Source organism: Ambystoma mexicanum, chromosome 2p, assembly GCF_040938575.1.
Source record: "Ambystoma mexicanum isolate Mex_15411 chromosome 2p, UKY_AmexF1_1, whole genome shotgun sequence".
Lineage (NCBI taxonomy): Eukaryota > Metazoa > Chordata > Amphibia > Caudata > Ambystomatidae > Ambystoma > Ambystoma mexicanum.
The window spans coordinates 724,149,613-724,171,221 of record NC_090923.1 but is presented as its reverse complement, the minus strand read 5'-3'; the positions used below and the strand labels follow the sequence as shown (position 1 = coordinate 724,171,221).

Below are 21,609 nucleotides of genomic sequence, written 5' to 3'. Positions count from 1 at the left end.
TATCAAGGTCCTTCCCCATCGCATGCGTTGAGTGGCCAGTAAGTTGCACTGTTTCATGAGCGTACTGGTCTACTCCCGCCCACCTTTCAGTTTTTCGCTGCTATTCTAAGTATGGCCACCGGGCGGCACTGCTGCACTTGTTTCCTGGAGGTCTTCAGGGCTCATAAACTCACTGTAAGAGACCTCACCAATCTCATTTTCCTGTTTTAAAACGTAGTGATTTTTTTTAATTATTCCGTCAAACATTTTTTAGTTTTTCACAGGACATCAACAGACACCATTTAATAAATCAGTATAGAATGTTTTGATTTATTTCATAGACAAAATATATACAACGTGTGAGGGAAGTACACAATACAAAATATGAAAAATTGTCCCAGCATTTTGGATTAATATTTTACATCTTATGAAATAGCCTATCGGCTCTGTATTGACGATAGGAACACTTCACTATATACATTTAAATATCACTTGGTTCTATACATGCCTGCAAAAGGCTTTGCTGGGCCTTTATCATTTTGCCACATAATGTGGAGTCCTTCCCGGCAAAATGTTCAGAGTGATCCTTCTCCTCTCTCTAGAAGCGGATGCCACATTCTCAGACTTCAGGCCATTTTTAAATAGGAGACGGTCTCACACCTAAGGGAGCAGCCTCACTGCTGACCAGCCTCAACATCAGCGGAGGCTGCGCTGGGTTCTCACCCCTGGCTGGCATCAACAGCCCACCCACCAGCGTCACTTGAATCTCAGCGTCTCAGTAAACTTCAATGGCATGTCACACCAAAGGTCGAAACAAACTAGGTCCATAGACTGCAATGGTGAACCCAGACTTTAATGGAGTCTCGCTCCTACCCAGCCTCTGCAAACCTGCATACTTTACTGGCTCTCGGCCGGCGTGAACACCCAGTTGACTTTATTGGAGGATCTCTCCTGCCCTGCCCCAATCTCAACCAAGTCTGAAATATTATTCTTGCCCTCCTTCGTGAGATGCACAGCCTAAATCAGAATCACACACCTGCACACGTTACTGGCTCCTGACCCACATAAACCCCTCTCTTCACGTTATTGAAGACTCATCCCTAACAATACAAGATGGACATGGCCATGGCTGACTAAACTCAAAGGCCTGCAGACTTCAATGGTGTCTGCCTGGCGGAATGCAGTGGCAGCATCGCTGAAATAGGTTTTGAAATATTTTTTCCAAATTGTGCTGTGACCACCATCCAGCACGTTATCCAAATGTTGCAGGAGTGGAATTAGATTGGCCAATTAACCCAGTGCTAAAATACCTGGCTATTGCTTTTGGTGGCATTAGGAAATTGTTTCGAAAACGTTTTTTCATAACCCTTAATGAAGCCTCATCCCCAGAAATCCTACATCTTTTAACATATTATTTGAGCACGGAACACTGAAATAACGACGCTGAGACCTTGGATCTGGAGATTTCTGCATTCTTTTCCCGTGGCTTGTTCTTGACAGGCAGTGCTTTTTAATCAGTAGTGGCACTTTGCTGCCCTCTGCAGTTCAGAGTGCACTTCACCAGAAATGTAAAGTGTATGGGATTGGGTTTGGAAATGTTGCATGCACTGATCAGCAGTTAGTCCATTGTCTTCCATTATTTTAATGGGCCAAAATAAAAAGCCTTGAGACAATTCTAATACAAACTTGGTGTTTGGGCACCACTTACAGACCAGGATTTATTAACATAGTATTGAGCACGTGAACTAGGTTGAAAGTGTAAACTTTGTTAAAGACCAGACACGCATGTCAGGCAGCCCCACTGCCCAAAAACGTTTAGCTGCGGCTTTTCCAGCCCGGAAAATAAATGGAAACTCTCGTGGCTATAAAGTAAAGGAGATGCATTTCATGGTTCTGGCTGGCAAGTCACTCGTTCTGTTACACATTGCCCTGCGCCAGCACAGTGAGGCTATGTTACCAATCAGGAGGGAACGTGAAATAATCACCATGCTACTCACAATTAGCGAGGATTTTAAATGCAATGATTGCAGATTCAATAATGCACCCTCGCTTTTCTTAAATATGTTGAGAATGATGGAGGAGCAGTTCATACACGAGGCCTGCTCACCCCCTCCACGTGCTGATCATATCAGGGTGAGCCCCCTAGGGAAGACAGACACTGCTGCTGCTCCTTTCATTAAACCTGAAACTTGCTCTCATCTTCCCATTGCTTGGATCCATCCTCCAGGGAACGAGTACGCACAGGGCCTCTCTCACATCAGCCAAGACTTCCATCTCTCACAGCAGTCATCACTCAGCGGATAAAGTTCAATCAATCATGAGGGGGGCGCAGGCTTGTGATGGGGAAGGTTGAATGCAGTGTAATAAAGTTAACCATGAAATAATCTAAGGAGTACTGCATTTTCTCTCTTCCTCCTTTCAGTCCTAGGCAGGAGTGAGTAGCAAGCAGTCAGACAGTCACACCTTTACCAAACACTGGGAAACTTCCTACTATTATTAGTGTGGTGTTTATTGAGCATGGACCGACCGAGCACTTGGCAAGTCACGGGGGAAGTACACAGCGAGGGAAGCAGATCTCAAGGGATCAATCTAAGGGAGCGGGGAGCCAACATCGGGGGGTACAGTTATTAACCAGCACCAAGCAGACAATCCGTGCTCTGGGGCATATAAGCATCAAAGCACTGCAGTGTATAATACGCAATGCACGTGTGTGTGGAAGTCTGTGCCCCTGCTGTATGGACCTCTGCTATGGAGACCCCTTCTCATTCTGTCCAGTAGTCTCCCATCTCCTAGTAGACCTACACTGGATCACCTGAGGCAAAGGCTCATGTTCGTAAGGCTTGCCTAACCCACTTACCCAGATTATAAGTAGCTGGAAAGGTTCTTACCATGAGGATTGGGATCAAAGGAAACACACGGAGTCTGGCAGCCATCCCATGCAGAAGGTGCCAGTGCCAATAAGAGAAAGATGGCTCAGTACCCCAAGATTAAAGAACCGGTCCCCCATGCAGATGGGAAGCAGAGAATACTTTAAAGGGAAACGTATAAGTCTGAGAACCAATTCTTATGAAAGGTACCTTAAATGAGGCTCCTTGCACAAGAACGTGTTCAGGTCTCTGTGGTGGATTATTGAAAAGCAACTAAAACACACATCAAGGCAGGGGTTACACAAATGTTTTATGCTGAACTAGCCTGAGCAAAAATAATGTTGGCAGGGCACCACCAAATGCTAGAACTTCTTATTTCTCCCATTAAAAGCAGTCATCTTCTTCATTTTGAAAGGGCCTTGCTCCCCTTCCCCTGACATCATATTGCCCCCTAGGGAGGGCCAGCCCATAGTTTAAAGACCACTGCCTCAAGAGAGAACAACGTCTCCTTAGGGGAGACTCCAACAGGTACTCCCTGCCCCCTTCAATCTTCATGATGGCACCACAGCCCTTTCTCACAGCTGAAGTGGCCTCCTTGCCGTGGTTTAATGCCTGCGCATCTGGCTAGGTCATGCTGCTTGTTACCACTTCAGCTTAACAAATGGGCACCTGCCTATTCATGCTGTTGACTCGCGAGTGCAGTGAATGCTTCTTGTTTGGTCTAGTCTCTCTCCTGATTATATCCAAATAATGTGACAGGCCTCAAGTTTGCATTTGACACTAGCTAGGGATAATTGACTTTTTGTGAGTAAAATGTGGTGTGTAAGAATTGAGGGGACGAGTGACGTTTTATGCCTTGTTCGTAGCTTGCAATTTCAAATGTATGTATTAAAAATCAAATGAAGCGATTATAATTTGAAGTGTGAAATCCGGGAATGAAACACTGAGAAATTAAACCACAAGTGCTTTTCGAAAGCTTGCAAACATTGGCATAGGGAAATGTGGGATACATGTGGAAGGTGTTGTTTAATGGCTTCTGGGGGTTTAAAAGGGAACACACTTTAATTCCTCTCTCATGGCAGACACAGACTGTGGAGGGACTCGCTAATGCAGACCCAAATACAGTTAGGAAGGTCAGATGGTGTGAGGCTCACAGTGATATAGTGTTAATGAGTGCACAGCTGTGGATCCACGAACACATTCATCTAGACTAAGGGCCTCATCACGAGTTGGGCGGAGTGGAAAAAACGTGGCGGTAACGCTATTACTGCTGCATTACCGGTCTGCCCAATCCCGAGCTGGGCGGAAAGTGGGAGATTTAGCACAGCACTAATTGCGCTGGTGCTAATATCTCTGAGAAACCACCATTGGGTCCAAAGGACCCAATGGGATTGGGGACTTACCTCCCCACCGCAACTCGTGATCTGGTGGAAATTGCACTGGACGGAGTTGCTGTAACGCTAATAGCGTTGGGCGGTTTCCTGGTGCAATTACTGCTGGGATACCACCAAATCGCGATAGACCCCTAAGTCTGCCCTTCCCACACTACCCTGTTTTCCCGGTCTCCATGCTCTTCCAAGTGTACCCTTAATCGTCTATTCTGCTACTTGTATCCATATTATCGTACCCTATTACCATAGCGCCTTTTTCTACAGCACTGTGTGGCTTCACAGATAGGTTTGCACAATACAAAACCCACCACATCATCTGCCTCAATGCTATTATTCCCAGGGAGCCCTAGCAATTCTTAAAGTAGCCATTTGGGCTCTTGATGAGAAAACTGGTGAACCCTAGAAAAGCTCAGGCCTCAAGGATTGTGTATAGTCTTGGCGTCCCAAGAAGGGAACAATGTATTGCAGGAACCCAAGTAGTGAGAAGTATAAGCTATCAAGGACAATGTGACTGACGCGCATCTTTCACAGCCTCTCTATGGTGAGCCCTTCAGCCTCCAGACACGTGTGACAGGAGGATACGACAGGGGAAGGACTCACTCTTTGTACTCCACCAACGGATGCAAAAGAAACCATGTAAATCTGCTAAAATATGATACCATTACCTCTCCTCTTCCTTTACAGCACTTTGAAGCAACCTGTATGTGGTGCTGCGCACTATACAAAAGCGTTAGATAATGCATACCTGCATCAGACCAAGCAAACCCTGCAGCAGACCCTTGAAATCTGACCGAAGGGTGCAATGCAAAAAACATGCCTTTCGGCCATAGGAGGGATACATCTACCCACCCATACCCAGAGTACTGCGAGCCTCCTCTGAAACGAAAAGGGAAACCTTGAAGAAGAGCGCCTCTGCAGGAAGACCGCACCACTGATAGATACAAGAAGACAGAGCCCCGTGAAGAGGATCCTCTTTGGAGGATAGGAAAACCCTCATTCATTTCTATGTTGTCACCATTTGCCCGCACTCAGGGAGAGAGAAGATATCGTGGCCTGAAGACCTTTATCAATCATCTGACAATCTGAAGTCCAGAGAGACCAGTATCCAACTGAATTCCCCCAAGAGGCTCTGGGCTACGCTTCGTTTGAAACCTCACAACAGGCTTCAAATGAAACTTCGTCGAGAGGACGCAAGGACTGAAACCGCTGTGAGCTTTTGCACTAGATGACAGCAACGAGTAGCATGAAAGCTTTCCCCAAGTTGAGCTGTAAGGGGATCAGGAAGCTTGAGGAAGGCAGATTACCCCCTTCGATTGCACTGATCAGAGCTGCTGTCCACTCGAGATTCTGATGTGGTCCTACATGCAACTTCTTACAATTGAGGATCCGCCTGCAGGCCTGGTGATCACTGGAATCCAGTGTCTCTTGATGAAGGTAATCTGCAGGAACTACGCAGTTTTGTAAATATGGATGTACGAGAATCGCATTTAAACATAGGAGACTTGCTTCCTGAGTAAACACTTTGGTGAACACTTGGTATCTCGGAGCGGGCACTGGACTGGATGGCCTCCTTCCTCACTGACTGTCCCTACCACGTTATCCTGGGCTCTTTCTCCTCTCCCACTTCTACCTCCACCTGTGGCGTCTCCCAGGGCTCCAACCTCTCATCCTGGCTCTTTAACGTCAACCTCGCTCCACTCGCTCACCTTATTTCCACTTCCTCCTCTCACTTCCAGTGTTACGCAGATGACATCCAACTCTTCTTCCAACTTCCCACTGACCCTCTCGCTACTTCCTCTACCATTCCTGACTGCCTATCTGCTATCCAAGTCCTGGTGTGCCTCTAACGATCTCTGCCTCAATGCCAGCAAGGCTGAGATCCTTCCTATCAGGACCCCTGCTCCCACTTTCCTCCCCTCACTCTTGCCAGTCTCTATGGGCCCCCCACTCACCCTCATCGGAAGCCAGAAACCCTGGGGTCATCTTCGACTCCTCTCTCTCTTTCCTCCCTCACATCATGGACCTTGCCAAGAAGGCCCATTTCCAATTCCACCTCCTCAGAGGCATCCTTCCTTTCTTCACCTTTCCCCAGAAGCTCAATGTCTCTAGAGCCATGGTACTCTCTAGGCTGGACTACTGCATCAGCCTCTTCTTAACCTACCCTCTTCCTCTCTCCGCCCCTCCAGTTTATCCAGAATAGGGCTACAAGACTTATCCTTGGCCTCACGCTCAGGGACCGAATCTCTCCAGCCCTTAAATCTCTCCACTGGCTCCCAGTTGCTGCAAGGATTACATTCAAATCCCCCTGCTTCATCCATAAGGCTGTCTGGGACCAGGGACCCCGCTATCTACAACTTACTCTCACCAAATACTCCCCCTCCATGCCTCTGCGTTCCCCCAGCTCTAATTCTCTGCATGTCAAGCGCTTCTCTAAACAGCGAGCTGGAGGCCGATCTCTTTCATCGACTGGCTCCCTCCTCTGGAACAGCCTCCCCTCCCCCTGTGTCTTGAGCTGGACCTCCTCAAATTCCAGAAGCGCCTCAAGATATTCCTCTTCACCTCCTCCTTCCCCCTCCCCCTCCTGTGCTAAACCTGGCCTGTGTTCCCTCAAAGGATTGCAATCATTTTATTGGCAGGCAACCACTCTTTACTATGTAACCTCAGCCAGGTACTTACCGGCTCCCGGCAACCCACTCCCTGGCACTTCCCCCCACTGAATGCTCACAAGGCCTAGTAGGACCGCCTCTATCCTGTCCATCATTGTATTCTATTGCCTTGGTCCCATGTTCCCTCGCCTTGCCCTGTGGCCGCTTTAAAACACAATTTCTTGCTGCCTACAATGCACAATAAATACATAAAAGGGAAGTGAAGACTTTCAGTCCGAAGGCAACACCTTGAACTGTAGATGGTAGTGTGCTGCAGTGAAGCGTACGTCTCTCTGGTAAGTGGCAGGGTTGCAATATGGCAAGACTAATGAAGACTGGTTAAAGGGATCCATGTGGAAATGTATTTCTCTTCCTTTTGTTTCTCCTTTATCTTTTAATGATTTTTTAAGATTTGATGTAAGATGTATGTTGATTGGATCTATTTAATGTAAATGGTTAAAAATTACTTCTTTTTTCTTTTGTTTGAATAAGTTGTACCAATAAACATTTTAAAAAACAAAAGAAATTATGGAAATATGCATCCTGGTGTCTTGACGATTTAAACTAGATTTCCAATAGCACGAGTATGAGCGACAGGACAGTTGCCATCTTTCATGGGAGAGATCTGATAGACCTGCTCACCCTTGTTTCGATCCAACACAGGGTGAAAGTCTCCTAGCTTGATTCAATCGCATTCTCCTGTTCCCTTGAGAAACGGTGAGAATAGCCTCTTCCGAATGACAGCATGAACACGCTGCAGTAGGGAGCATCGCTTCCTCCCATCCCGTGGTATAGGAGCGATCAATGTCCCAGAACCTGGGGGCAGAAGAGGGAGATCAATCTCATATCCCTCCCATATTACAGCCAGAAATCTGAAAGAAACGCCCCAAAAAATGTTCAATCCAGCCTCAGTAGCTGAACAGCGAAGTCAGGCAGAACGCTGCTGCACCATTAAAACATTGGGGTACAGTCAGTCTAATGCACCTCTGCCGGAATATTGCTTTTGGTTGGAGATTTGATCACAGGGGTTAAGTTAATTTATTGGAAACCGTGAAGAAGGCTGGCGGTATTCTAAAGTTTTGGATGATCCTGGGCAGAGATGTTTCTGTTCTCTGCAGCCTACTTAAGTATCTCCTCGAAATGAGGTTAAGAACTGCCACAGCCTATTTAGAACTATATTAATAAACTCAGAAAACTCTTAGAAACTACATTTTCCATGGAAGATATAGTTCCAGAATACTGGAAGTGACAAACAGCAAAGCACCAATAGCGATGCCCTTATAAGGTAAACGTTGTAAACAGCGACCACTGCACAGCTGAGAAGCGGGGAACAGGTGTCACACTGTAAAAATGAGACGAGAGAGTGGACGATTATTGATATATATTATGATGTAGATTCTAGAGGATTAAAACGATATAAAGAAAACAATAATAGAGGGGCTCTTTTTGGAAATTAGATTCACAGGTGGAGGTAGAGTGACACTGGGATAAACAGAAGGAAAACATACAGCGGAACAAGAAAGGAAAAAGCACTAATGAATGTGGGAAAAGAAATATCATTGATTGTTCAAATTAGTAGATGATCTATAATTAACGACTAGTAGTAAAGGTCGATTTAGAAAGACCGCTCCAAACAGTCTCAGAGTGGTCTTTCTAAATCGACCTGTCACGCCCCTAGCCGTACACGAGTGCGTTCAGGGACTGACAGGCTGGCGCCGCCGGAAGACAGAAGTAACAGGTATTAAGTGTTAAATGTGTTATGTTATGTTAAGCCAATTTCTAAAGCGCACAATCACCCTAAGGTAAGGTAGATGTGTGTGCGGGGGTCTGTGTGACTGTGTGGGGGTTGAGAGGGAAAGATTTTAGCATGGGAGGGGAGGGAATGTCTGTGGGGTGAAAGTGTTCATGTGTATGTGCGTGTCTGTGTGACTGATGGGTTGAAGGGAAATGATTTTAGCATGGGAGAGATGGAATGGGGGAATGTCTGTAGCGTGTAAGTGTTAGCGGTTTTGTGTGTCTGTGGGCCTCATTACAAGTGAGGCGGTAAGGGGTTAACGGCGCAGCTAAAGGTGCCGGCGCTGTTAACCCTGTACCGCCTCATTACGAGGATCCGCTCTGGACATCTTGTCAGACCAGATGTCCTTTGCGGGTCCTGCGAGGGGACCAGGGAGCTAACAACGGGCCCGTTGTTAGCTCCATCCACATTCCCATTGAGCCCTATGGGGGCTCGAATGGGAATGGGTACATTGAATGAGGAATTACCGGGTCCTCCAAGGTTGGAATGGCCCGTTAATTCCTCATTCAAGGAACCCAGACCCGAGTTTGGAGGCAGCCATGCCCTTGTTAAGGGCATGGCTGCCTCCAAACTCGTAATGAGGCCCTTTGTGTGTATCTGTGGGGGGAGAAGAGGGAGAAGGCTTATGGAAAGGAGGGGTTTGGGAGAGCAAACCCCCCGAATTAAAGTAACTACTGCTATTACGGGAGAGGGTGGGGAAGACAGGGGATCGGATGGCAGGGAGGCTAGAGTAAGGGCAGGGGGGAGATCTACCCCAAAAATGTCATAATCCTACAAATGAAGGTTTTGAAGGTTGCACAAAATTGTCTAGAAAACAATTGGGGCCTCATTACGAGGAGGGCGGTAAGGGGTTATCGGCGCTGGTAAAGGTGCCGGAGCCGTTAACCCCTTACCGCCCTATTACGAGGTCTGCTCGCGGGACCCGCTCAGGACACCTGGCTTTACCAGACGTCCTTTGCGGGTCCCGCGAGCGGCCCAGCATGCTAACAACAGGCCTGTCATTAACAGGCCCATTGTTAGCATGCTCCCCATTACCATTGAGCCCTCTGGGGGCTCAAATGGGAATGGGGATGGTCCGGGTTCCCTGAATGGGGAAATACCGGCCCTCCAAGGTCGGAATGGCCCGGTATTTCCCCATTCAGGGAACCTGGACCAGAGTTTGGGGGTAGCCATACCCTTATTTAGGGCATGGCTACCTCCAAACTCGTAATGAGGCCCTTGGTCTTTTTGCTTACAACCTTCATTATGCCGGATTATTACATAGAACCAATAATTGATGTCTCTTTTATTTTTATTTTGTCCCCTTAATATTGGGCCCTGAACAATACGAAGATCCAATTGAAAATAAAAATGTCAGTAGGATTATTGGATGTTAGAGAAAAGTATCCCATTGGCATATAATCAAGTATAAGGGAAATTAAAGTTAGTAAACATTAAGATGACGCAGTGTATGCTAATCTTTATAGCCTGATTTTACAACGACGGCTATGATATGAGAAACAAATATGGTGGCACAGAAGTCTGCTAAAAAACTGCAAGAAGTCCATCTGAGTGCATTCCCCAGACAATGGGGGGTCATTATAAGGTTGGTGGTAGCCATGCCGATATTTGCGGCATGGCTACCCCCATACTGCATACCGGGTCAGGGTTCCCTGATGGGGAAATACCGGGCCATGCCAACCTTGGAGGAACCGGTATTTCCCTGTTCAGGGGACACATCCCCGTTCCCATTCAGGCCCCCATAGGGCTCAATGGGAATGGGGACCATGCTAATAACGGGCCCGTTGTTAGTATGCTGGTCCTTTAGCGGGTCGCGCTAAAGGACTTCGTAATGCGGCGGTAAGGGGTTGACAGCTCCGGCACCTTTACCGGCGCCATTAACCCCTTACCGCCAACCTTGTAATGACCCCCATTGTATCAATAATTAGAAGTGGACCCCCAACGAATTTCTGAGCATTAAGCGCGTACAGCAGACAGAAGCATGTATATATAGGGAAATACAGCTAGTAAGGGATTTTACTGTGCAGAAAGAGTATGAATGTAAAAATTGGAGACAATTTATATACATTACAATTAGCCTACATGAAATAAAAGACTGTTAGGATGAATGCATGATTTCTATTGTATTTAATTGATCAATTGTATGCATAGGGTTTTGGATTGCACTTTGCTCATAGTTCAAGCACTTTACCTCTAGCACTTTATCTAAAAGGATTGTGGTATATGTGTTTTTATAAAGCAAAAAAAGGAAGGGGTGATTTTTAAAATGTTGTGATATAAATTATTAATACAAGCATTGGAAATGAAACCACATTAAGTTTATTCATTAGTCTGTTTAAGAGATGGAAGAATGCATCATTGAATAGTTGTCTACTATATGCTATTTAGAGAAGGATTACACACTGTGTATGGAATGCCCACATCGTGTTTAGTATTAGTATATGGTTAATAATAGGCCTCTATAGATGTGTGTGAAGTGATGGTAGCTGTTTGACAGAATATAGGTGTCGTGTGAGATACCCCAGTTCGCCAGTGGTCAGACTTCAGTACCAGTGGCATGGCAGACTCTTTTGACTGGGGTGGCACTGACTTATGCCAGGGTAGCATGATGTTCTCGTTCTCTCGTTCTCTCTCTCGTTCTCTCTCTCTCTCTCTCTCTCTCTCTCTCTCTCTCTCGTTCTCTCTCTCTCTATTTCTCTCTCTCTCTCTCTCTTTCTCTCTCTCTCTCTCTCTCTCTCTCTCAGCACGTGCCATCCTCTGAACATGCCTATGGTAAAATAGCGAGCAGTTCACTATATCTTTCTCTCAACAGTCAGTCGACATTCAGAAGGAGTAGGACCATAATTGTTCTCTTTCCCCGGGGTAGGAGTCACATTGAAAGTTTTACTAAAATGGGCAACTGAGAGGCCATTATTCTTTGGCACGCTACCCCGGCCTCTGCTACCCCCTCTGCTTCCTAACCCCTGCACGTGTTCAGCCCTGTTTCTTTTAGTTTTTCTCCTTGTGGGGGAGGCACCACGTACCCTCTTTTTGTAAATGCCGTGGTAAGGTGCCCATACAAAGAATACTGTGGTAAGATGACTGGAGGCCGGCTCACCCTCATACGATCCAGGCTAACTCTGAGAAGTTTTTCAAAAATCTCATTGGGGTTAATTGCCAATCTATTTTCCTTAGGGCTTTGCATCAGCTGGAATGTTGAGAAATCACAACATATAGTACCAAGTATATAGACATTTTACAAGTGTTCGTTCACAAACAAAATTAAATTCAACAAGCCCTCAAAAAAAAAGAGTCTTGGGGAAGTGTCACGGCCAAACCTGGGCCGGTGTGTGCTGCCTCCCAGGTCGCATGAGCCAACCCACGCTGGCTCCTGCTAAGTGTGCATTTGGTGGTGTGGAATCTGTTTCTGGGAAGTTTGTCCTTTTAATGGCGGTTCAAGGTTGGGCCACAATCCGCGTATGCATTTAGCTACATCATTTGTGATTAGGGTTCCTTGTCTAGCGGGTTCAGCTGGATAGCACTAAAACTGCAACTCGGGCTCCTTCATGGACATGAAATGCTGGGATGTAAATATGGGAGTGGAACCTTATAACGCAGTCCAGCTCTTCAGCGTGCTTTCTGAAGCTTGCGCATCAGTTCTAGAATGTGTAATCTCTAGCTAGCTTCAATTTCTTTTCTCTGGAGCATCAGCTTTCTGGAAGACCACCGTCCTGGCGCTAGACCATGCTTACTTTTCCCTCAGCATCGTCCTTGAACTTTAGCACATTTTCCATCCGTGAAGGGCCCTGGCTTGATATAGAGTAGAGAGTGTAATCTGATTAAAGTGGGCACCATGTGAAGCAGGGCTCCCTCATGAGTGGAACTGTCTGCCCAGGAGCTTAGGGAAGCGGAAATCTGGGCGTGCATTTGGCCTGCAGTGCTTGAGGACCTCAGTGGCAGGGCATCCGCCTGTGCAGCTCAGTCTGGTACTGAACCGGAAGTCTCCTTGGCACATCCTGTTAATGAACGAAAAGGGATGGCAAAGGATTTCGTCATCAGTAGCGCGCAGGAAGCCGCAAATGCCACAGTGCGTTCTCCACAAAATGACAAATATAGTTGAAGCTCCCACCAGAGGTTTCCCCACCATATTACAATTTGGAGTCACACTGGAGATGCAGCGAGTCCATATTCTCCAGGATGAAGGTGACCGTGGGTTGAGTGAGGTTCTGGTGCCGTCCTTTCTGGGTGCCGGTCTCCCGCGCTCTTTCTAGCTGGTGCTGCAGTCGGGCGTTCTCAGCTGCCAGCTGCGAGTTGGTGCAGTGTAGGCTGGCGTTCTCCAGCATGAGGCTGTTCCTTTCCTGAAATGAGAGACACATATCACTCATGTGATTTAAGCCAGCAGATGTGTTTAGTGAATTCAGTATTGATACATGAGGTACTGGATTAAAACAAGTCAGCAACACGGTTGGGGCGTCCAGCCCAGGTGGGCGATTAGCATTATCTTAATGGTCATTGGCTGCGTGTGCAATACTGTAATAATGACTGCCTACTTATATAATGCTTACTGGCACAATCTTGCAGAGTTGTAATGTTGTCAATAACGTATTGGTACAACTCAAATCGACTGCATTCGTTTTTATTGACCTAAGATAAAAGGTTAGGCTCAACCACAAGGATACTCTGCCATGCCGTGCAAGCTGCACCCAGGCTACATACCTGCAGCATGCTTATTAACACACTGTGATAATCTAATGACTTGCATCATATCTAGCGATTGTTACAGGCCGCAAACCCAGCAGTTATATTTCAAGTGATTTCTTTAAGAAGTCTGGATGGTGGGAGGGGTTTGGTGTGTCCTCCCAACATTGTAGCAGATGGTTTATCTTGGTTCAATGTCTCGGGTAAAACAGCATAGAGCTAAAATGAAAGTCTGTGGGGCTCAAACAAAAAGTCTCTGTGTTTTTTACCCCTCAGTTCAGGGATAACTTTTCTATCTTGGCTCCTTGGTCAGCTCCTTGACTTCTTGTTCTCGGCACTTGGGCGATCCCCTTTCCCTGGATCTCACACTATTTGTGCATTCATGGAAGGCCCTGGCAATAACAGGAGTGGTTGGTGGAACAAGAGACTGGTCTTTAGACCTGCTCTATAGTTTAAGTTTGCATTCCCTTGCCACCTTACATTCTTAGGATACTTGCTCTAGTCCCTATAACCCTATCCTTGTCTATCTCCTCCATGAGTTGTAATGGTCTTGTGCCTAGGGGGTAGCCTCTTCCTTAACTCTCCTTATGCTCTTTCTCTTTTCCATCTCTTCGACCCTCTGCCTTGACACTCCAATTAAGCTTCTGTGACAATGCCTTTGCTTATGGTGCAATTCCCTGTCTACTACTTCTCTGATCATCACCTCCAATCATCTACCTCTTAACTTCCTCTTCCTCCTTAATTCTCCTCCCAGCCTCTTCCTTGACGCACTCATCAGTCTCTTAGAGCCACTTCCTGAATACACTTCTACTACTCACCTCTCCCTCAAACACCTCCATAATATACTTCTGAACACCCTCCTTTGCATCTCCTCTGTTGTCACCTCTAACCTTCTCCTGAACACACAATTCTTTATCTCCCTTGATGTCACCTTCAACATCCTTATTAATACACTCCTGCTTGTTTCTCTGATGTTACCTGCAACCTCCTTTTACACACCCCCTTCTCTCTGAAACTATCTCCTCTGTTTCCGTTTTCCTTCCTCGCCTTATTTAGCTCATCTTCCAACTGCCTCGCTCCTTCATGTGTTCCTCCGTACCCCCTCCTTACTCTTTGCCATCTCTAGCCTGTGCCTGCTCTCTGGCAGCCTCTTTCTTGCCTGCTTCCTCCTGCTCCTTCTACTCCACCCACCAGTCTCCTCCAATGCTTCTTCTGTGTCTTAAGCCCCCCGCGTCTGTTGCAGTGGCAGCTGACCCTTATATAGAGTTTTGTTGAAAAGGTCTCACCCTGATTGGCTGGAGTGGTCCATGATGGGTGGTCTGGGCATGCACAGTGGTAAGGATGTTGAGTAGCTCAGAGGCTTCCCCCATTGGTTCCAGAAAGGGGAGGTGCTGCACTTCCCCTTTAATTATTAACTGGGAAAGGGGTGAGGGTTACCCCTGAAGGTCATCTGTGTGGGCTGGACATTACTGCTGCAGGGTATACCATCCATCCCTGTAGTCTCCCCGGGCCTAAACTAGCAAAGGAATCCTTCTAGATGTTCCTTTAGTAGGAAAGGAGAATTGTGGGAGACATGGTCCTTTTCTTCCCATTCTGTTGCCAAATATCTGGTAGGAATGAGTGCTCTGATGTCCTTCTTGACCTCAGAGACCCATCTGTGGATTTTCTACACACCTCTTTTTCCCAGATGTATATGTGAGTCTCATGGGTCAGGTTTTCCCCTGACCAAGAGGTGGATACTGGGGGACATGGTGTCCAGATTCTGAGCTCTTCAGGCTTGGCTGGGCAACTTGGCCTGGGCATACCACTGGTCTAAAGACCTGGGGATGGTATCTCTCAGACTATATAACTATGGCAGTGAGGCCCCTTTGCAACAAGCCCCACATCACATTTCACTACTCATTGGTTGACACATTTCAGAGGTGGTCTTGCTCTAGAAGGTGGGAACTCGAATCTAAAATCCATGCAAATGATGTTGTTTACCTCCCTTTTGGGGCCACTCAAAGCAGACGCACTAACCAGACAGGCTGCTTTCCCATCCAGCACTAGCTTAATACCGGAGTTTGGCGCATACCTGTGCTTTGCAAGAGGTTATGGGCTTTTGGAAAGCATGGTTAAAGGTGCATGCATATTGCTTCTCTATATGACTGTGGCCTTTCTGCATGAATAGTGCACCTGCCATAATATATTCTTGAATACATTAGGGACACAAATTACAATAAGAAAATCATTTAGCAGTAATTTAGTCATATAATAGCCGAAGGTGACCACAAATTCCAGATGATTTCGAATTCTAAAAGATATATGTAGCGTGGTTAGTTGAATTTCAACCCACACATATTTCATCCACATACACTAAACATAGCAAAGCATAATATAGGAACTATTCTGCATCTGCTCCTCAGCTATAACTCCTGACACACTTGCATCTGATTGATGTCCGTTTCCATCAAAAATTAACATGGGGAGGGGGAGTTCCCCCAAAGTGTAAATTTCACAGAGGGAGACAGCTCTGTTTGCAGGTTCATGCAAAAAGTCCCCTGCGTGCAATTGCAATGCTTTCCACCATGCAGTGGAAAAGTAGAGAGTAAAACACTGGCGAAATGTCATTTCCACTATTTTTGGAAAAAAGAGGTGTATTGCACTGGAATAGAATGGTTTACTGCCAACATGACTATGTCATCCTGGAGGTAAACATGACGGGTTTGGCATGTGGGTTGCAAAAGCTGGCAGACATCTTTAGTCTGTTCATCTTCAGAAATCTGCCTTACAAATAAGTGAAAATCCTGTTGACTGGAGAAAATGGAAGTACAGGTTTACCACCACTTTCACTTGATCCATGTGTCCTAGGAAATAACCCCCATTTAGTGCCCATGCCACCTCAAAACAAAAAGAAAATCATATGGATCGGTAGACACATATACACCTGTCTTCACACCTTTAATGGTCCGTGTGATGAACCCCATCGTCAATAAATGATTTCCTGATCATCATCACAACAGCCTTTGCCCCCAAAGAGAACTGGTGAACTTTGCCATCACAGTGGGCCGTACACATCCCTAGAACCACCTCTCTTGCTCTGGTATCTCTGTTGCCAACCTGGAGACCAGAACATGTTAATAAAATATATAAATAACAATATTAAATAACAATATTTACTCTTCTCTCCAAAATTTTATGTCAATCCCTGCCAAAAAGGTTTGGCTAACAGAGCACATTTTGGTAATGCTTGGCAAATGCATATACAATGCTTATGAAAAGCCCAAACTATTGGCTTTGACATTGCTTGCTTGATTATTGGCTGTTACTTTGTAGTGTTCCCAGAGAGTTGATAAAGTGTGTAGCAGACAGAGTGTGACAACAAAATGAGTGGGGAAAGGAAAGAAAAGCAAAGGGGCACATTGAAACAGAGTCAGACCATTACGAGGTAGGAGGTAACCATGCCGCTATTAGCTATTAGCGGCACGGCTACCCCCTTACCGGGTATAGGGTCCGGTTCCTTGAATGAGGAATTACCAGGCCATTCCGACCTTGGAGGGCCCGGTAATTCCTCATTCAAGGAACCCGGACCCGGTACATCCCCATTGGAGCCCCCATAGGGCTCAATGAGAATGGGGAGCATGCTAACAACGGGCCCGTTGTTAGCATGCTGGACTGCTCGCGGGTTCCCGCAAGCAGACCTCGTAATAGGGCGGTAAGGTGTTGACAGCTCCGGCACCTTTACCGGCGATGTTAACCCGTTATCGCCTACCTCATAATGACCCCTAGAGTCTACCAGTCCTATCTTTGCAGATACAACAAAGAGTGGGCAGAAGAGGAAAAGAAAATTAAGTGAATTATCAGAGAAAAAAGATTTTCAGGAAAGCCCAGAGAAGAAGGAGCTAGAAAGAGAGTGTTCCCTAGATTGATGATAACATGATATCCCCACAAGGGGAAGGAAAAGATTTTGCCTCAGTCAATCCACGCAGATAACATCCTGCCTTGCCTGGTAGACCGATCGTCTTTGGCCCTGGAAGAGGCAGTATGAAATCCAATGGAGATTAAAAAAAATGGGCATTGCGCTCAAAAGTACTTCTGCAGGATCCCACCTTCCATTGAGAACAGCCACATATGCCCTGCATACAGCAGACATAGCACTTGGAGGGTTTATTTTATTTTATATTTATTGGGTATTTATAATGCACCTATACACAATGGAGGTCATTACGACCTTGGAGATAGCCATGCCGCTATTTGCGGCATGGCTACCCCCATTCCGGGTGCTGGGTCCGGGTTCCTGGAATGGGGAAATACAGCGCCATTCCGACCTTGGAGGGACCGGTATTTCCCCATTCCAGAAACCCATCCCCATTCCCATTGAGCCCCATAGGGCTCAATGGGAATGGGGAGCATGCTAACAAAATAAAAGAGACATCAATTATTGGTTCTATGTAATAATCCGGCATATTGAAGGTTGCAAGCAAAAAGACCAAGGGCCTCATTACGAGTTTGGAGGTAGCCATGCCCTAAATAAGGGCATGGCTACCCCCAAACTCTGGTCCAGGTCCAGGTTCCCTGAATGGGGAAGTACCGGGCCATTCCGACCTTGGAGGGCCCGGTATTTCCCCATTCAGGGAATCCGGACCATCCCCATTCCCATTTGCGCCCCCATGTTAGCATGCTGGACTGCTCGCGTGACCCGCTAAGGACGCCTGGTAAAACCAGGCGTCCTTAGCGGGTCCCGCGAGCGGAACTCATAATGAGGCGGTAGGTTGTTAACTGGGCCGGCAGCTCTACCGGTCCCATAACCCCCTACCGCCAGGGTTGTAATGACCCCTAATGTGTTTTAAGGCACAACAAGATAAGCAGGTGTGGAGGACAGGGAAGACAAAACAAAAACGGTCCTACTAGGCCTTGTAACATTAGGATTGTGCAAGTGCAGTAACAAGAAGTGCAGGGGGATGGAGGGTGGAGTGCCAGAAAAGGCGGAGGGCCTATGGGAAAGAGTGAGTGCCTGGTGGACAGAGCAAGAGGAATGCAGAGCGTGCAGGGGAACGAAGGTCCACGTGCTAAGTGTAAGGTACGGGGCTGAAGGGGCTCAAGGGGTGCAAGCCCAGCCAGGCTAGTCCAGCGCGAGGGAACCCGGAAAGGGCAACTCTAAATTGATTGAGGGGAGAGGGGGTCAGGGGAGCCCAAGTGCAGGGGTAGACTGGATGAGTTTCAAGAAGTTGTTGAAGGCCCTTCATGAGGGTACAAAGGTACCGCAAGAGATACAAGACATAAGGACTTGGGGCCTCATTACACGGACGGCGGTAAGGGTTAACGGTCACCGTTAATGGCAACGGTGACCGTTAACCCTTACCGCCGTACTACGAGGTCCCTTTGCGGGTTGGTGCTCTAACGCCTGCTTTTTGCAGGCGTTAAAAACCAACCCGCTAAGGGACCTCGGAGCTAATTACGGCACCGCAAAATTGCGGTGCCGTAATTAGCGCCTTCCCCATTCCCATAGAGCCCTATGGGGCAGAAATGGGAATGGGGAAGGGCAATGGCGGAAGGGGGATTTACCGCCCCACCGACCTTGGAATGGGGCGGTAAATCCCCTTTCCGCCAAGGCGGTGCCGGTAATTTACCGGCATGGTCCAGGGTGCTAATAGCACCCTGGATCACTGCCTTCCGTGTAATGAGGCCCTTGGATAGAATTCCAATTTCACCTAACAAATGGTGGTGCCAAATCAGCAATGGCCATGGCAGGTCACTGTCAGTTATAAATCAGCAACTGGCACACTGAGGATTGTCAGAGGACAACGACATGGGGATCCACTTTGAGGGGTACATGGCGTTTGGGGATGCACTAGAAGAGAAGGTGCATAAGGAATTCAAAGATGATAAACATGCAGAAAAGCAGCTTCTTTTACAGATCAGTCTTTGCTCAAATGCAAGCAAGTTGGCGTGGGGTGCAGTGGTAGAGGGACAGCAACACCACAAGGGAAGCGGTAAACACAGGAAGCAGCTAGGACATCCAACTGGAGGGAATATGATTCAGCCCAGTTCTTTGCCCCAGTGATCCGGGGAAGGCAGTGGTGCTACTAATATACAATACATTAGCACTACATAGCTGCGAATATTCACTGGTCAAGTAGAGCGAAGATTATAACACCTCAGTACATTTTTTAATTCTTTATAGGCTTCCCCCAAAAACACCTCTTTTTGAGGAACAACTGCTTGCTTTTTTTAATTAGTGATTTGGTTTTAATTCAAACCTTTCCACTATACATAAAAACAAGAATATGGGCCTCATTACACGTAGTGCGGTAAGGGTTTACCGGTACCGGTAAGGGCACTGGTACCGGTAAACCCTTACCGCCTTACTACGATGTCCCTTTGCGGGTTGGAACTTTAACGCCTGCTTTTTAGCAGGCGTTAAAAACCAACCCGCAAAGGGACCAGGGTGCTAATTACGGTACCGCAATTTGCGGCACCGTAATTAGCGCCTTCTCCATTCCTATAGAGCCCTATGGGGCAAAAATGGGAATGGGGAAGGGCAATGGGGGAAGGGGGAATTACCGCCCCGCCAACCTTGGAATAGGGCGGTAATTCCCCTTTCCAGCAAGGAGGTGCCGGTATTTTACCGGCATGGACCAAGGTGCTAATAGCACCTTGGTCCACCGCCTACCGTGTAATGAGGCCCTATATCTCAAAAATCAAACAATGAATTGATTATATTACATAAAAACGGATTAAAATGAATACATATCATATTTACATGTGTATATCTACCATTTTAAACATGTCTAAAATCCTCCAGTATAAACGCAGCAATTTAGAATTACTATAGCCCCACATTAAATCAGATCAAAGAATATTGACACTTTCCGAGGTACGAAGATCTTCAATATAACTGAAGTGATGATACTTTACGTGTCTCGTGGCTTCACAGGATAGTATCAGATGCTTAATTGTCTCCTTGTACTATGAGTTTTGACACAGTCGACATTTCGGCCAAATAGAACTTCCAAAAAGGGAGTAAGGAGAAACTACATTTCGATACGCTTAGTCTCTTTAACTGGGTGATTCAAGATTGACATTAAATCCCAGAAATCTAATGGAGTGGGTAGGTTCCAGATGTGCATTGCCAACTCCCCAACCCATGACCTCTGCCATCCATGTCTTGGAAAATATAACTATTCTAGACTTCTTTCCATTAACTATAAGATTAATATCTTCTGCATACAAAGCAAAGGTTGTCAGCTTACGTTACAGACCAAGTGGAGTCAAATCAAAGAATTGATTTTCATTGAGCCACGTCAAATAGGAAAGGAGTTCATGGAATCCCACAAATCCTCCAAATGCCAGTAATTACAGCATTCCAAGTGGCAGAAACAGTATTACCGTTTTGGTGGCCTCCTGCCGTAAAGACTGCCATGACACTGATAGTCTCTTGGAACATGCACACATCCTACTCCCATAATGGTGACCTACAATTTATTAACTTTCTTAAATTATCGAGGTTACAACAGTTCCAAGATAAGATTCTAAGGAAATTGTGGTTAAAGATTAGGCTGGGTTTCGCTGGGCATGATATTCTTGCATATAGCCTCTAAGAGTCAGGCCCATTCCGTTGTAATACCGTTTAGCTGGTTAGTACCCCCCAGAGAATGAATTACAGAGGTAACTGGAATAACCCTAGTCAGGGCCCCCCTGTAACTTTATGAAGGTCATGAATATTCCTTTTATTGCCACTCAACACAAAGCAATCAATTTGGCTTTAATTTTCAAAATTAATCACTTCAAAGCCCATGGATCTCATTATATCTGACTGTTCCCGGACCAGCTTTGCTACCAGTCTTGAGTGGAAATATGACATTAGTATATTCAGGCCAAATACAGGAATATGATCAATTTCTCCTGCATGAATGGACCCCAAAGCTGGAATCTGAGTAAAGATGGATAGTACCTTAGATCGATTTTTTTCCAGTAGACCATTAACTTGTGTCAAGTTCTCAAGTCCAAAAATCTGAGTGTCGTATTCCAAAGATTTCTTAGAGACCTTGATACTCAACTCCTCGTATTGATGAGCTGAGGAGCACTCTTCCAGTTTCCTACTAGGATAGACTTAATGGCTGAATTTGCAAAGTTGGTATTAGCCCCCTCCATTGACGATGGATCCTCTCTACAAGAGTTTAGATTAATCTCAGATACCCAATTACCGTCTGATGAGGCTCCCTCTCCAAGCTAAAACCGAGCTTCTCATGATCTCCCCATCCCCCAAGTTCATA

At 46.4% G+C, this 21,609-nt stretch overlaps 1 protein-coding gene across 1 annotated transcript in view; it reads right to left on the bottom strand.

The window, feature by feature from the left end:
- Positions 1 to 10,973: 10,973 nt before the first annotated feature.
- The window catches only part of LOC138566724 (RAS guanyl-releasing protein 4-like), a 670,136-nt gene continuing 659,500 nt past the window's right edge, over positions 10,974 to 21,609 (bottom strand). Inside the window, exon 16 of the mRNA XM_069644328.1 lies at positions 10,974 to 13,014. Coding sequence (XP_069500429.1) covers positions 12,805 to 13,014 — 210 coding nt within the window. The 3' untranslated portion in view covers positions 10,974 to 12,804. The remainder of the gene's footprint in view (positions 13,015 to 21,609) is intronic.